At 45.8% G+C, this 15,756-nt stretch overlaps 1 protein-coding gene across 1 annotated transcript in view; it reads left to right on the plus strand.

Annotated features, from left to right (window-relative positions):
• Positions 1 to 5,448: 5,448 nt before the first annotated feature.
• The window catches only part of RYBP (RING1 and YY1 binding protein), a 72,457-nt gene continuing 62,149 nt past the window's right edge, over positions 5,449 to 15,756 (plus strand). The window contains exons 1-2 of the mRNA XM_081245564.1: positions 5,449 to 5,556; positions 6,304 to 6,429. Coding sequence (XP_081101690.1) covers positions 5,525 to 5,556; positions 6,304 to 6,429 — 158 coding nt within the window. The 5' untranslated portion in view covers positions 5,449 to 5,524. The remainder of the gene's footprint in view (positions 5,557 to 6,303; positions 6,430 to 15,756) is intronic.

Here is a 15,756-nt window from a genome sequence, read left to right on the forward strand (position 1 = left end):
AAGAAATCTTGCTCTATCCAAAGCCACAAAGGTTTCTTCTATATTTTCTTCTGGAAGTTTTATAGTTTTAGGTTTTACACTTAGGTCTCTGATCTATTTTGTTTATTTATTTATTTATTTATTAACGGCTGCATTGCATCTTCATTGCTGCACATGGGCTTTCTCTAGTTGCGGCGAGTGGGGGCTACTCTTGGATGCAGTGTGCAGGCTTCTCGTTGCAGTGGCTTCTGTTTCAGAGCACAGCCTCTAGGCGTGCGGGCTTCAGTAGTTGTGGCATGCAGGTTCAGTAGTTGTGGCTCACAGGCTCTAGAGCACAGGCTCAGTAGTTGTGGTGCACGGGCTTAGTTGCACCACAGCATGTGGGATCTTCCCGGACCGGGGCTCGAACCTGTGTCCTCTGCATTGGCAGGTGGATTCTTAATCATTGTGCCACCAGGGAAGCCCTCTGATCTATTTTGAATTAATTTTTGTAAATGGTGTGAGGCATAACCCAGGGAAAACGTGACTTGTGATATTTCCTACTTGCGCAAGAAGCAGATCAATAAAACTTCCTATCTCTGATGAGCACGTGCACAGGTGACAGGGTGGCTCATTGCAAAATCTGGTTAAGGTTCAAACACAGACGGTCAGGGAAGCTCCACTTCTTTCTTACTCCGGGGCTGCTTCTTTAGAAGTTAATCCTGTCTTCAGTAACAGCTCCACAGATGTCGCCAGTGATATCAGCACAGGCCTGAGTTTTTCAGTGAAATGAGCTAGGTTTTCCCCAGTTCCTAAGATACTCCAGGTAGTTAGATGCTTCAAGAAACAATGTTCTCTCTTAAACCACTGAAGGAACATTCAGTGCAAATTAGGGCATTAAATCTTTGCAATTACGATCAAAATCTTAACCTTCCTAGCTTCCGTCCTTCGTGGGTGACTCTTTTAGTTACTAAGTGATACTGTTTTTTCCTTACTGTTCCTCTCAATAACACCATCTTGAGAAGTTTCATTAAAATTATTTAGATCTTGGTACACTTAAAACATCAAGAATAAAATTGATGAGGAGAGGGAGTTAGGAAGCCAACAGAGAATTGTCCACTTGTGATTTGGTCAACTGAGGACATTTTAAGCAAGGCAAGTACCGTCTACTATTGCCAACACTCCATTTAAAAAGGAGGATTTAAGTTACCCAACCCTACAAGAAAAGAAAAAACTTGGAAGGACATAATCTCAGAATAAAAAATAGTCTTTGCTGAGAACCAACTAATTGGTAATTTACTTGAGCGTAGGAAAGTATTCATACATTTCCCCTTTAGTTTTCTCATTTCACTGCAGGTTGGTGAAAACCTCCCCCCAAACCACAGTTTGGACTCAGACCATAGGAAGGTGTAACATGGATGGGGCGGAGTAAGCCCTAAGGTATCTGGAGAAAGGCTTTTTTTCCCTCTCACTTATGCGTAATATCCTTATTGGGTGTTGCTAAAGTTCAGAGCCCCAGTCTTAGTGTTTAGGTTTTCTGCCTGGAGTAGAACTCGCAAATGTAAAGGCAGGAGGAAACTGAGTTGATAACATTCCAGACCCTTCCTTTGACAGGCACCAGTAGGTTTTGCTTCTTTCTGGAGTGTAAGAAAGCGGGGGAAGCTCTTTTCGAAATGCCCTTCTCTGTCCAACTCCCAAGCTAATCTAAAGGTCCTCCCCCTGCCTCCCTGCTCTAAGGGGTCTTCCTCTCCCAGTCCCTCATTCATGAAGGCAAACCAAAGACAGTCCCAGGCAGACAGAGAGTCTTGGTAAACTCATCAGTGGTTTCCATGGTACTCAGGATAAAGACCCCGCTCCCATCTCAGCCCACCCTGCTGTACAGGGCATAGCCAGGGGCTACCTCGCTGGCCCCATCTCTCCTCTCTCACAGGGCTCCTGGCACAGCTGCTCACCTCTGTCTCCTCCAAAGCCCCACATCCCTGAATGCTCTTCCTTTCTCTTCTCCTAGGCAATCTTGCCTTGCTTCCCGTACTTTGTAGCATTTGTCACAATCATCATTAATTACTCTGATGAAGTCTGCCTGCTGAAGTAGAATGTAAACTCCAAAAGATCAGGAATTAAGTCTATCTTGCTTATCTGATCTTCCCATCCCTGGCATGGGGCAAGGCATGGAGTTGCTGTGCAATAAATTACTGTTAAATGAAAGAAATCCTCTTCGATGCATGTTTACCAGGCACTGTTCTAGGCATTTATATATCACAGTGTGTGTGTTTTGGAGGGGGGTGTGGTGTGGTGAGGAGAAAAAGAGAAAAAAAAACTCCTTGCCGTTACAGAGCTTCTATCCTACTGGGTAAAGATCTGCTAAACAAGATTAGCAAACAGCATGGTATGTCAGACGGTGATAAGTGCAAAGCAGGATAAAGAAAGGCAGTTAAGGGACACACAGGGAGCTGGTGGACGGTACTTTTAGATTTGGTGACCAGGAAAAACCTCACAGAGAATGTGACTTTTGAGCAAAGACCGGAAGGAGGTAAGGCAGCTGAAAATGTGGTTATCTGGGAAAAGAGCATTCCAAGCACAGGGAACAGCAAGTGCAAAGGCCCTTTGGTGGGAGCACGACCTGTTCCTGGAAGAGCCCGTGTGACTGAAGTGGAGTGAATGAGAGGGAAGGAGGCAAAATGTCCAAGTGTGGTGTTTTTATCTGCCCTGTGTATCCATGGAATCATTTACACCAGACATTTCTTGGGGAGTGCTTCTAACCAGCGTCTGTTCTAAAACCACGGGCTTCTAACAGTCTTTAAAGCAGTAGAACCCTTCCTTCCAATGAAATATGAAGTGGAAGTTCAAGATAGGAAACAGTGGAGCAGCAAGGCAGCTCTCTGTCAACTCCCACTCATCCCTTCACCCCACACTGGTTCAAGGTTACGCTGTGGAGGAAGATTTGTTCCCCACCCAGCTCAGGTTGAAACCACCGCTCTAGGATCATAGTCTGATGCTCTGCCTAGAGTCATGCTGTTCTCCAGCATGAAGGAGTCTTGTCTGGCTCCTGTAACTACAAGGAGACTTTCAGTAGATATTTACGTCCAACATGTGAACGAACTTAGAGCTTCTGCAGTTACAACCACATGGTGATGTGTGGGTCTGATATGTTCCTAGAAACTAGTTCTCTATTCTGGAACTTCTTTTTTCTTCAAACCAGTTTTTAAACTTTTTCTTTTTTTTGAAGAGATAAAACAGGTCAAACACACACACACACAAATACACTAAAAAAGTCAGTCTCCTATGGATAACTAAATGACCGTGTATTGGCAATGGAATTTCACACCCTTAAGCAAACAAAAATGAATTACTGAGATAGGCAACCGTATGGATGAATATCACAAATATTTTGTTGAGCAAAAGGTGCCAGCCAGACACTTCAGTACATACCGTGTGACCCATGTGTACGGTGTTCAGACAAAGCTAACCTGCAGGGAGAGGAGTAACTCGCCGGAAAGATGAAAAGATTCTGTATCTTGATACAGATGGTGCATGCAAAGGTGCAGTGGATACACATAAAAATTCACGGAGCTGCAAAACAATTCGTGCATGTTACTCTTGGTAAATAGTAATAAAGTCCGTCTCCTTCCCACTACCTGTGGCTCCCAGCTACCCAGTTTCCCTCCCACAAGGCCACTCCTCCAGCCGGGATTTCTTAATGTCCCTTTTCTCGCAGTACCTTCATGCTAGGGGCAGAACCCTGGGAGCATGCCAGGCAGACATCAGAGGCCAAGGCTGCAGGCACTGTGCCATGGCTTGTGTGCGTGCCCCTTGCCTTTCTCTGGCCTCTTTGGCCCTCAGCCCTGTGCCTTCCTTCTCCTCTTCCTCCTCTCCTCCCTGGAGGGTTGCGGGAGGTAGCTGACCCTGGCTGAACAGTGTTGTCCGTGCTGGCCCTCCAGGGTGTGCCTGCCTAGAAAGGACAGAGTGTGCTTATCAAGCTTATCCGTTGACACATTCCCTCCCTCTTTAATTCTTCTCTCCCTTCTGATCCGTGGACTGATCCTAGGACTTCTTGCTCCCTGGGCACTCTGTCTCAGGGAAGTGAGCTTCCCTGTTCTCCTGCCCTGGAATGCTTCCCTTTTATGGGGCAGTCTTGACAGCAACCCACTTTGTGTTTGCATATAAACTGGGGGGAGGGGGGCTGTCTCAGTGGAAGCTGAGGGCCCGTCTTATCTTCCCTCCACACCCCTATCCCCACCCCCCAACTTCTAGCATTATCCCCTGAGCCTGTCCCTTACCCCACCCAGGGCTTCGGCCCAGCCAAGCCTTTTATCTTATCTGTGGTTTTCCCCCTACCACAATTCCCTATTGCCTAAGACCAGAGGGGCCTGAGTCACGTTCAAGTCAATTTGGCAAGCGTCCTTGGAGCAGGGCAGAAAGTAAAGGTTACTACTTGTTCCTTGCCTCTAAGAAGCTTCTAAAGCAGGGGAAATGGTGCACAACCCAGGCCCAGTTATAATAGTTCTTAACCCACTACTTTGTGTTGGTCCTTCCTAAGTGCCAGGCACTGACCTGCCTGCTTTTCGTGCATTACGCCTCTGAATTTTCCAAAGAACCTAAGGAGGATGATTATTAGCCTCATTTTGGAGATGAACGCGCTGAAACATAAGGCTTAAACTGTTGGCATGTGGCTGCCAGGATCTGAACAGTAGCTTCCCTAGGGAAACGCCCTATTTAGGCTCTCGGGGGTTCAAGCAGGAGCTGAGTGTCGGGCCTTGGGGGACATTCAGTTGTGCCACACCCTTTCCGCACAGTTCCCTCCGGCGTCAGGGGCCTGGGAAAGGGCTTCTGGGCGGTGTATCGGCTGGAAACAGGGACTTCACGAGAGGCAGATACAAAGCTCCGCGTGGCAAAGGAGCAGAAGGGCGCGGAAGAACCCGGGCCAAAAGAGGCCCTGCCGGCTCCCGGGGCAACGCAAGCCTCGAGGCGTTGCGAGCGTCGCGGCTGTTGCAAGCCCCAGCGGCGCGCGCAAACTGCGCCCAACTACTTCCCCGGGGCGGCTTCGGGGCCCGGGGCCCGGCGACAGTCCCACGGGGCGGCCGCGCGAGGCCCGAAGCCCAGACCCGGAACCCGGGCGCGGCCACGTGCGCCCCGCCGGCCTCGCACGCTCCACCGCGCCGGGCCGTGGGGCCAACGGCAGGCACGCGCGCCCCCAGCGCGCACACACTCCCGGGCACGCACACCGACGGCCCGGCCCACGTCCACCACGCCCCGCCCTCCCCCGCGCCCCGCCCCCGCCCTCGCGGCGCCGGCCGCCGCCTTCCCATTGGCCGCCCGGCGCGTGACGCGCGGCGCCCGGCCCCGCCCCTCGTCAGTCACTCGGCGGAGGCGGCGCTGGTGGGGACTAGTCTCGTCCGGAGACTGGCAGCGGCGGCGGCGTCGGCGGCGGCCGGAGCTCGAGCCCCAGCGGCTGAGGGCGGGCGCGGGGGAGGGAGGGGGGCCGGTCCGCGACGACTCCCCGGACGGCGTTTCTCCTCCGAGCAGCGCCGGTTTCGGCTTTGGGGGGGGGCTGGGGTACAGCCCATCCATGACCATGGGCGACAAGAAGAGCCCGACCAGGTACCTGCTCCGAGCCGAGGGGGCGGAAGGGGAGGGAGGGCTGGGGGCGGGCGGGGGCCGGCGACGACTAGGCCCCGGAGCCACCCGGGGCGGGGGGAGGCGCTGCTAAGATGGAGATCCGGGGGCGGGGGGAGGCGGCGGCGGCGGGCGGTGGCGGCGGCGGCGGGAGGCGGTGTCGCTCCCGCTCGGGGCCGGCGGCCGTGCGCGCCGCAGCCATGGCGGCTCCTCCTCAGCCGCCCTCCGCCGCCGCCGCCGCCGCCGCCACTCCTCCCAGACAAAGGGAGATTTAACCAGGTGGGGAGGGAGGGAGGACGCGAGCATGGGAGGGGAGAGGGAATGAGCCGGCCCACTCCCCGCCGCCGGCTTCGGGCTGTCCCTGCGCGCCCCCTCCAGATCCGGCCCGCGGCTCCCCTCCCGGCCCCCCCAGCCCCACTCAAGTCCACAAGTCCGCCCGCTTCCTGCGCCCGCCGCGGCCCTTCCCGGGGCGCCGCCGCCGCCTACTGTGCGAGGCAGCACGGCCCGGGCCCGGAGGCTGCGTGGTGCCGGTGGGGGCGCCCCGTTCCCTCCCCCGGTTGCTCTTCTCGGCCCCGAAAAGGGTGGGTGGGTGGTCGCCGGGGCGAAGTTTCCAGCGCCGGATTCCTGCGAAATTACGACGGCTCACCAGCGCCTGTGTTTTGCTGTCTCTCCCCCTTTTTCCTGCTCCTTGACTCTTCCCTCCCCTTTCCCCCACTCCTCACTCCTCTGAAGGCCAAAAAGACAAGCGAAACCTGCCGCAGACGAAGGCTTTTGGGATTGTAGCGTCTGCACCTTCAGAAACAGCGCCGAAGCCTTTAAATGCAGCATCTGCGATGTGAGGAAAGGCACCTCCACCAGGTACTTGAAGATCTGTGTTACCTTTTGTTATAGGACTTTTTTTTTTTTTTTTTAATGTGGGGGTATAGGGTTGTGAGCTCTACTTTCTGCCTTCTTTCCAACTTGTTGATTACGGCTTTTTCTGTACGTGCCGCGTGGGGTGGGGGGGGATGATGTCGCTTTGGGTTGTGTATATTTTCATGTTGGGTGCAAAGCCTCATGTTCACTGATTTATGGGAGGGAATTTTTCCAGGTTTCGTCTTGTTTCAAACAGACGCTGGATTTATTTGACAGTTGTATCCATTGGCCCTCTTGGTATTGGCTCCAAAAGAGAGGAAGCTTTGCTATGGATTGTAGGACATTGGACCTTTTATTTTTGCCATGTGCAGAATGTTTTTAATTTGCCTGTCGTGAATTATTCTTCTCTTCCCTGAGAAATTTGGTGGTGGTTGTACAGTAACGCGGTGGTTGTGCTTTTCCTGTCTTGAACTGCAAATGCCTTTTTTTTTTTGTTTTCCTTGCACTTGAAGATAAATGCTGGGGTTTGATAAAGTGCATTTTTTGGAAGACTGAACTGTCAGTGTGTGTGTTTGTGTGTGTGTGTGTATGTTTCTGATTAGCTTATGAGAAATGGTGATGGAGGACGATTTTTGCAAAATGTAGAATGAATAGTGTGATTATACTGAAGTTTGTGTTTAGAGCTTTATTAAAATGCAAAGAATGTTGAAGGAATTCCTCATTTCAGTGAAGGTGGTAAACTGGTATCAAAACGAGTTGAACTACTCCAGATTTAACATTTAGATATACTTGAATGAAATGTGGAAGCTGATTTTGTAGTTTTCCGGTCATCTTTTAACTTGTAACTGGAATTTGTTTCAGTGACTAGAGTTTGAAGTTAAAAACTATTCTTTATGTCATTTAATGGGCAGACATTGGGGGGGCTGTGTGTGTTCATGTGTGTGTGTGTGTGTGAGAGAGAGAGAGAGAGAGAGAGAGAGAGAGAAAGCAAGACAGAATGAGTGAGTTCCTTGGGGATCTTTAAAGTTGATTGCCAAAAGTCTTATTTCATCAGGTACTTGTTTTTGAATTGGCATTCCAACATGACCGTGTAGTAGCACTGCACAGTTCAAACTGGTTATTGTTCTTTGGCTAAATGAATGTGTCCTGTTAGGGTTTCATTGCTTTATTTATACCTGGGAATAAATAGATATTGGGCAACTTTGTCCGATTAGTGGTGGAACAGTTCTGTGAATTCCACTAACTCTAAATACTGAGACTTTTGAATAAAAATATTCCAGAACTAAAAAGTACCTATTTCCCCATAGGTACGTTTTAAAGTAAATTCATATCAATATTTTGTATTACCATAGAGCAGATTTAGTTAAAATAAGAAACACTCATTGGGAGCTTAGTAGATTAGTAGATTTAGATTGGGAGCTTAGTAGATTTTGTTTTGCTGTCTAAAACAGGGAATTCCATCAAATGCCATGAAAGTTTAGAAATGTATTTGTTATTTAAAGCAATAGTGATTGTATTTTATTTGAGTAATGTTTTTTTACATGTAGAATCCCTCAGAGGCCAAACCTCTTTATTGTGGTTTTGCTTTGAGTGTTACCGTAGATGATGTTAAAGTAAATGACTAGGAAACTCCTAAGAACTTGAGAACTTTACTGGTGAAGAGAAACTTAAAGCAGATTCAAAAGTTTACATCCAATGTATTGCTGGGAATAATTATCTCATAATAAAGTGCATTTCAGTTTCTACACGTATAAAAAAAATCTGACTCATCAGCTCTTTGGAAGCACGTGTAAGGTTTTGATTTTGAAAACAATACAGATGTTTAAAATTTTTTGAGTCACAGATGACAACATTGGAATTGTTTTTTTAACAAATATATTAAATTACTAATAATGAAAATGTTTCAGGAACAGGATACTCACCTACTATCTTGAAGAGTCTGTGACTTTTTTAGGTCTGTGGTTGTGTAGGATTTGAACACAGATTTTAGAGATCTGAGGAATTTAAGTTCTTAACAACTCATGGTACTTATACATAAGTTAATTTCATCTTGGTTATTGTCAATATTTTCATGTGTTAGATCTGGAAGTCTTTATAAAAGATTTTGTTCTAGAAGTCATTGATCAAAAGGCAAATAACAGGGCTTCCCTGGTGGTGCAGTGGTTGAGAGTCCGCCTGCCGATGCAGGGGATACGGGTTCGTGCCCCGGTCTGGGAGGATCCCACATGCCGCGGAGCGGCTGGGCCCGTGAGCCATGGCCGCTGAGCCTGCGCGTCCGGAGCCTGTGCTCCGCAACGGGAGGGGCCACAACAGTGGGAGGCCCGCGTACCATAAAAAAAAAAAAAAAAAAAAAAAAAGGCAAATAACATTTGACTTTCTTATGCTGTGGATGGGTTTCATGTGAAAGGGTGAATTTCACAGGTTTTCCTCCTGTGTTGTCCAGTGTATTAACTGTTGGTTAATTTTTCTGTGACACTAGTTACTACTGCTTTGTTTTTTTCCTGGGCCTTTTTTTTTTGTGTGTAATTTTCTTGATACAACAAAGATTTGACATTTGTTGCCTTGTATAGTTTTCATCAGATTTGGTATTGATGGCAGTAGAAAACTTGTTGGGTTTTGGATGCTGGGTAATAGGCAAAAATTAGTGATTTTTAGAATAATTTTTAAGTAATAAAAGGACTTCTAGCCTGTTGACTGGCATAGAAATTGGGTTTTATTGCTCTGAGCTGATGTTTTGTATTATAACAGGCTCGCTGGTTGGGTAGCCAGTGGTAATTCTGGAGTTTGTTCATCATTCTTGTCACTGTCGTTGCCATCATCTATCTACCAATCAAGCTAAGGAAGTCAGCTTTGAATTAGTGATAGTCCGGTAGGACATAGAACTGTATTTATTCTTTGAGAATAGAATTGATATTCCTCAGTTTCATTAGGAAAATATTGCCCCTCATCCAAAGAACATTTATTAAATTACTAGGGTGTGAAAGAGTCTGCTGAAGACATTGGGGACGGGAGGAGGGTGTTAAAAGGTTGGTAAGACATGTATAAGAATGGCTGTAATCCAAGTTATAAAGGCTCTAAGAGAGGTATAAATAAAGTGCTACGGGAGGTCTGAGCAGTCTGGCTTGGGCATCAGTTAGAAGAATTCCCCCTCCCCTCAATTCTTCTGGATAAGAAGAATTGATTTCTACAGAATTACCTGCCATCTTTCACTGTTATTGCCATGTGTACTAGATAAATTTAATTCTGCGGGTGGAGTCAAGAAAGTGATTCAGAAGGTCTTTTCTTCTTTTTGTAGCAGCTTAGAGCAGAGGGTCAGAAGCTTGAAAGGAACGTTATTAAGGGAAGAAGGAGACAACACTTAATAGGCTACGTGGAGGTTCAGGGGGCAGTGGAGAGCTTTATTTTGGATGTATTACCAATTTTGTTTTGGGTCTGTTTAGTTCTTAAATACACTCCTTTTTCCACCTATACTGTTCCACTCTCTACCCTGCTGGTTGTTTTTTTTTAATAGCTTTATCGAGACATAATTTATATACCATATGATGCATCAACACTGTAAGTGTACAATTCAGTGATTTTTGGTAATTTTAAAAAGTTGTACAGCCATCACCACAAACCAGTTTTAGTACATTTCTGTCACATTGAATGTCTTCCTCATGCCTGTTCTGTGATACACTTTTACGAAGTCTTTTAACACTGGAGCATGGAGGAGGCACCTGCAGCTGAGAAATTCGCCTCCCCACCATGCTGATGTACTCTGAGCCTTTCAAGGTAGTAAATAAAGGAGTGTCTATGGAAGGTGGTGGTGAGTGGGAAAGAAACACTACCCCTTCCCTAGGTGATAGCCAAAGTAGTATTTCCCAGCCCACTTTGCCTGTCTCATGAAAGAGGATATCAGCTTTTAAAAGGAAGAAAACCGACAAAACCACAAACTCACAAATTTACCTAACTGTTGTTCTGCTAAGTTGAAGTTTTTTAATATTGGGCAGAGTAACTTCCTAGACATGGTGATAAATGAAATATATTTTACTTTTGGTTTTGTTATTTCTCTGAATGCAGTGATCTCTATTGTAAAATTAAAATTACTAAAATATTGCTGCATTTCTTCTTGATTAGTGGTTCTTTGATAATAGTGCTGCACTGAATACTATTCCCCTGAAAAATGTACTGTATTTAGAGTTTTTACAGACAAGTAAAAGTGAGAAATTTGCTTTAGATGTGTAATAAGATTGTGTGGCTTAAAAAAAAAATTCTGGTACTAAGGCTATTGAATGGGAAGTTGGTAGGGCTCAGTTGTTTGTGTGTAAAATATTTTCCTTGTCCAGGAACTCCCTGATTCTTTGCAGTTTTAACTTTGGACTTTTTCTCCTCTTAAATTCAGATACCCTGACAGTTGAAAGTCTCTTGACTAGTCATGAAGTACTTTAGAAGTTTTAGGGGAAAACACACATATTTAGTGAAACGTGAAAGTTTTGATCTTTGCTGGAAGCTTCAGAGGAGCATCATCCTATGGTACTTTTCGGATAGGAAGCCTCCCAGGAAGCAGAGGGGTGCCTGACCTAGAGAGGAGCCAGGCCCTTCCACGCAGTTCTGGGTCACTCGCCACAGTGGTTCTGCTCCTTAGGCCACATTGGCTGTATTGTAGTGTTTGTCTTTTGTAAAATTTCTCCATAAAATACATAGAAAAATTACCAGTCCTCCAAATCATCAAACCTTGTCAAACCTTTCGGCCTCGAAGCTGATACAAAAGCGGGTACAGGTTTAGAGATCACTCTTACCCAGAAATGGAGTGATAATTTATTTTGTGTTTGCTATTACACTGGACTTAACTGATTTATTAGTACTGACTTGATCTTATGTATACTTGGTGACCTTAAAGTAAATTACCTGGGTAGTTGACAAGTTTTTATTGAGCACACAGACATCTGGGCCCTGGGTGTACAGTGGTGTACAGACAGATGAGATCTCTGTTCCCGTGGAGCTTAAAGTACTATGGTGGGGACAAGAAAATAAACGAGTGAACAGAAGAATAAGATCATTTCAGCTAGAGACCAGTGCTCCGAAGAAAGTAGAGCGGAATAGGGAACTACAGAGTGGTGAGTACTGGGCAGAGCGACTGCTTTGTAGGCAGAGTTGAGATACACACTTGCCTTTTTAGGAAACACTAAAGCTGCTTTCTTTTGGAGCAAGGGGATAGTTATTTCTGGAGGTTTACCTGTGCCAGTTAGCTCATTTGGTGGGGGACAGTTTAGAGTTCGAGCCTTTCTGCATAGGCTACTCAACTTTTAGCTACACATCATAGACTAAAGTCTGGCCAGCTAACGTGCCAGTATATCCTGTTGCAGTTGACCCTTGAACAACTGGAAGGTGAGGGGTGCTGATACCTGCCTCCCTGTGCATAGTTGAAAATCCACGTAACACTTGTCCTTTGGTATCTGAGGGGCATTCGTTCCGGGACCTGCCACGAATTTCCCTGGCTGCTCAAGTCCCATAGTTGGTCTCCGTATCTGCAGTTCTGCATCAGTGGATTCAACCAACCACGGACTGTATAGTACTGTAGTGTGTGTTTATTGAAAAAAAATTCATGTATACGTGGACCTGAGCAGTTCAAACCCATGTTGTTCAAGGGTCAGCTGTTACTAGGATGGGAGGTTTTGAATGGATTCAGTATGTATTATTTTTTCATGCATCGTGTATTTATCGTGTGCTTCCGTAGATGCTGAAGAAGTTCCAAGTGGCTGTAGCTTACGAAAATACTTATTAGTACTAATTCGGTTCCTTAGTATTTTAGGGAATAGTGGGTCTCCAAAAGTCTCCTTTACAACTTGAAGTAAAACATTCTACAGTCATTGTGGTTCTCATTTGCCCTCTTGTCCCAGCGCCAGGGCCTTTTCTCTTTGTGACATCTTCCTTTATACTTCCTTTCACTATCTCTCCTTCCGTTTTTTTCTTTTTGCCTGTTTTTTTATTTTTTATTTTTTATTTTTATGCGGTACGCGGGCCTCTCACTGCTGTGGCCTCTCCCGTCGCGGAGCACAGGCTCCGGAGGCGCAGGCTCAGCGGCCATGGCTCGCGGGCCCAGCTGCTCCGCGGCATGTGGGATCCTCCTGGACCGGGGCACGAACCCGCGTCCCCTGCATCGGCAGGCAGACTCCCAACCACTGCGCCACCAGGGAAGCTTTGCCTGTTTATTTTTAAGTAAACTTTTTGAACTGTAGCATACATTCAGAGAAGTGCACAAATCATAATTGTAAGGCTTGATGAACTTGCACAAAGTGAGCATAACTGTGTAACCAGTACCCAGATTAAGAAACAGAACATTACCAGGACCCCAGAAGCCCCTTGTTCACGCTGCAGTCACTTCCCCTACCCCACCCCTATCCTGACTTCTGACACTGGAGATGAGTTCTGCTTGGTTCTGAACTTTATTTAAGTGGAGGCATACAGTATGTACACGTCTGGGTCTGGCTTTTTTCACTCATTGTTATGCTTGTGAATATCCATGTTGTGTGTGGTTCTTGTGTAGTCAGCCACTGCTGTTTTATCCTAAGGATATCTTAGAGCTCAACTCTACATACAGACCCCTAACACATTCGAGAGATGGGATCTCTGTGCACCTTCTGTTCATTACCTCACAGTTGAACACAGCCATCTCCTCCCAGCAGCAGCATAAAATCCACACATCAGTAGGTGAAAGGAATAAAACCTGGTGTGTGGAATTTTCTGGAGTATGCAAATGGAGTAAACTTTTGGCTTTCATGAGTAATATTGTTCATCGGTCATTTGTATTTCAAGGCAGTGGTTGAGTAAACAAGGAACCTAACAAACTTGTTGAAAAGATAAGACCATAAAAAGATAGCCAGTGGTGTGAATGCCATGGTAGGCATGGAGTGAAAGGGTACCTGGTAGAGACCCTAAGTGCTTTTTAGAGGAGGTAGAGACAGTATATGGGGTATGTTGGGCAAGGCCTCACTGAATCTGAGGTTTGAACTAGGCCTTTTTCGTTCTTGGATGTAGGGTTTGTTGTACAGGTTGATACAAGTTAGTTAGTTCTTTGCCTCCTCCTACCTCCTTTTTAACTGTTCACTGCCCTTAGATGTCACCCGTACCTTTCTACTTCTCTTCACAGGCTGGTAATTCCCAGATACTATTTATTAACCACCTGTCACCACCCCCATGTACACATACACGTGACAAACAGATCCAACTGGTTCTTGGGCCTCTCCATTTGAACAGCTTAAATTATCTCTTGGTTCTCATTGCTTTTAGGGTAAAGTCCAAATCCTGAGCATCACAAGGGGCTTCTGATTTGGTCCTCTACCGTTTCTTTAGAATTTATGGAAGCAGCCTGCCACCACCCCATCTGCCCTCCACACACAGCATGTGTGTGTTTCATACCAAACTGCTTGGTGTTTTCCTAGCATGGACCATGATGTCTCATTTCCATACCTTCACATGTTCTTTTCCTCTGGATTTCTTCTAAAATGCTCCTCCTTTTTGTAGCCTGGCTGACTCTTATTTGTCTTTCTACATGTCTCTGGAAGCCTTTTCCAACGCCCTACAATCATATACTTCTTTATAACATTTGAACTGTATTTTTGTTTGATTACCTTTGTTATGTTTTCACCTTTTTTTTTGAGGGCACGATCTTTCTTTTCATATCTTTTCCTATGTCTGATACAGTGCCAGGCACTTGGTAGGGGTTCACTCAATGTATGTAGACTAGATGCAGACTGGAAGTTTGGAGTCGCCTTTAAAACTGTTCCAGTTAAGAGTTCTGATACATATTCTTGCACTTTAGGGCTTGCGTCTTGTCTGTAAAGTTATTGGATTACGATAAATTTGTCTTTATAAAGCATGTCCTTAAGAAGTAGTATTCTCATTTTTCTGATTTTGTTTTCTAAACATGTTCTAGAAATTAAACATAGAGTTTACAACCTTGGAGACCTTGGGCCATGCATTTAAAGTACTTCCTGGAGTGGTTTTGGGCTTCAGAGCTTTAGCACACTTAACTAAATAACAATAACTGTGATGATTCTTTTTCCTTTTTTGTTGCCCATTTGGTGATTTAAGCTGCCAAAAGTCATGTCAAAAAGTATGCTAATAAAGCAGAGGATCAGTCACGTTGTGGAGAACCAGTTTTGAGATGTGATAGGGAACGAGGTGGGTGCGCTTGTAAGCTGGCACCTAAAGGGAGTTTAAAAATGGCTACGGAACATTTTGGGTGTTCTTGGAAATGTTTTGCTACGCTGTTCATTGTGTTAAGTTCTGTTGTGTTAACATACCCATAACTTGATAGTTGTACCTTGTACGTGATATACATTACTGTTATTTGGATTAATTACTGTTGTTAAGTCTTGACTCATTCATTTATGTGGCTATTTTTTCACTTCTGTGCAGTGATTGACACAGACTGTGATGCCAAAGATGAATTCTCAGTAAAGGCATTGCAGATAAACTCCCGTGTTACTCAGAAATCATAAGTACAGATTTTTCTTGACTTTAAATGGGGTTGCATCCAGATAACCCATCATAAGTTGTCATAAGTTGAAAATACCGTAAGTCAAAAATGCATTTAAAACGTACACCTAACTTGCCAAACATTACAGCTTAGCCTAGCCTACCTTAAACGTGCTGAGAACACTTACAGTACCCTGTAGTCGGGCAAAATCATCTAACACAAAGCTGTTTTTTTAAATTTTTTAAAATTTATTTTTGTCTGCATTGGGTCTTTGTTGCTGCGCGCAGGCTTTCTCTAGTTGCGGCATGAAGGCTTCTCATTGTGCTGGCCTCCACCTCTGCAGAGCGCAGGCCCCAGGCACACGGGCTTCAGTAGTTGTGGCGCGCGGGCTCAGCTGCTCCGCGGCATGTGGGATCTTCCTGGACCAGGGCTCGAACCCGCATCCCCTGCGTTGGCAGGTGGACTCTTAACCACTGCACCACCAGGGAAGCCCACAAAGCCTATCTTTAACAGAGTGCTGAATATTTCATATAATGTATTGATACTGTACTGAAAGTGAAAAACAGATTGGTTGTCTGGGTACAGCATGGTTGTAAGTACATCGGTTGTTTGCCCTGCTGATCACGTGGCTGACTGGGAGCTGCGGCCCCCGCCTCTGCCCAGCATCACCGGAGAGTATTGTACCACGTATCTCTAGCCCAGGGAAAAATCAAAATTCAAAATTTGAAGTGTGGTTTCTACTGAATGTGTATCACTTTTGCCCCATTGTAAGGTTGAAAAAGCCATTGTAAGTCAGGGACCATCTGTAGTTGAAATCACAAGGTAAACAGGTGAAATTTTTATTTTTAAATACAATTAGATCTTTATTC

Source organism: Mesoplodon bidens (assembly GCF_964165515.1).
Source record: "Mesoplodon bidens genome assembly, chromosome: 10".
Lineage (NCBI taxonomy): Eukaryota > Metazoa > Chordata > Mammalia > Artiodactyla > Ziphiidae > Mesoplodon > Mesoplodon bidens.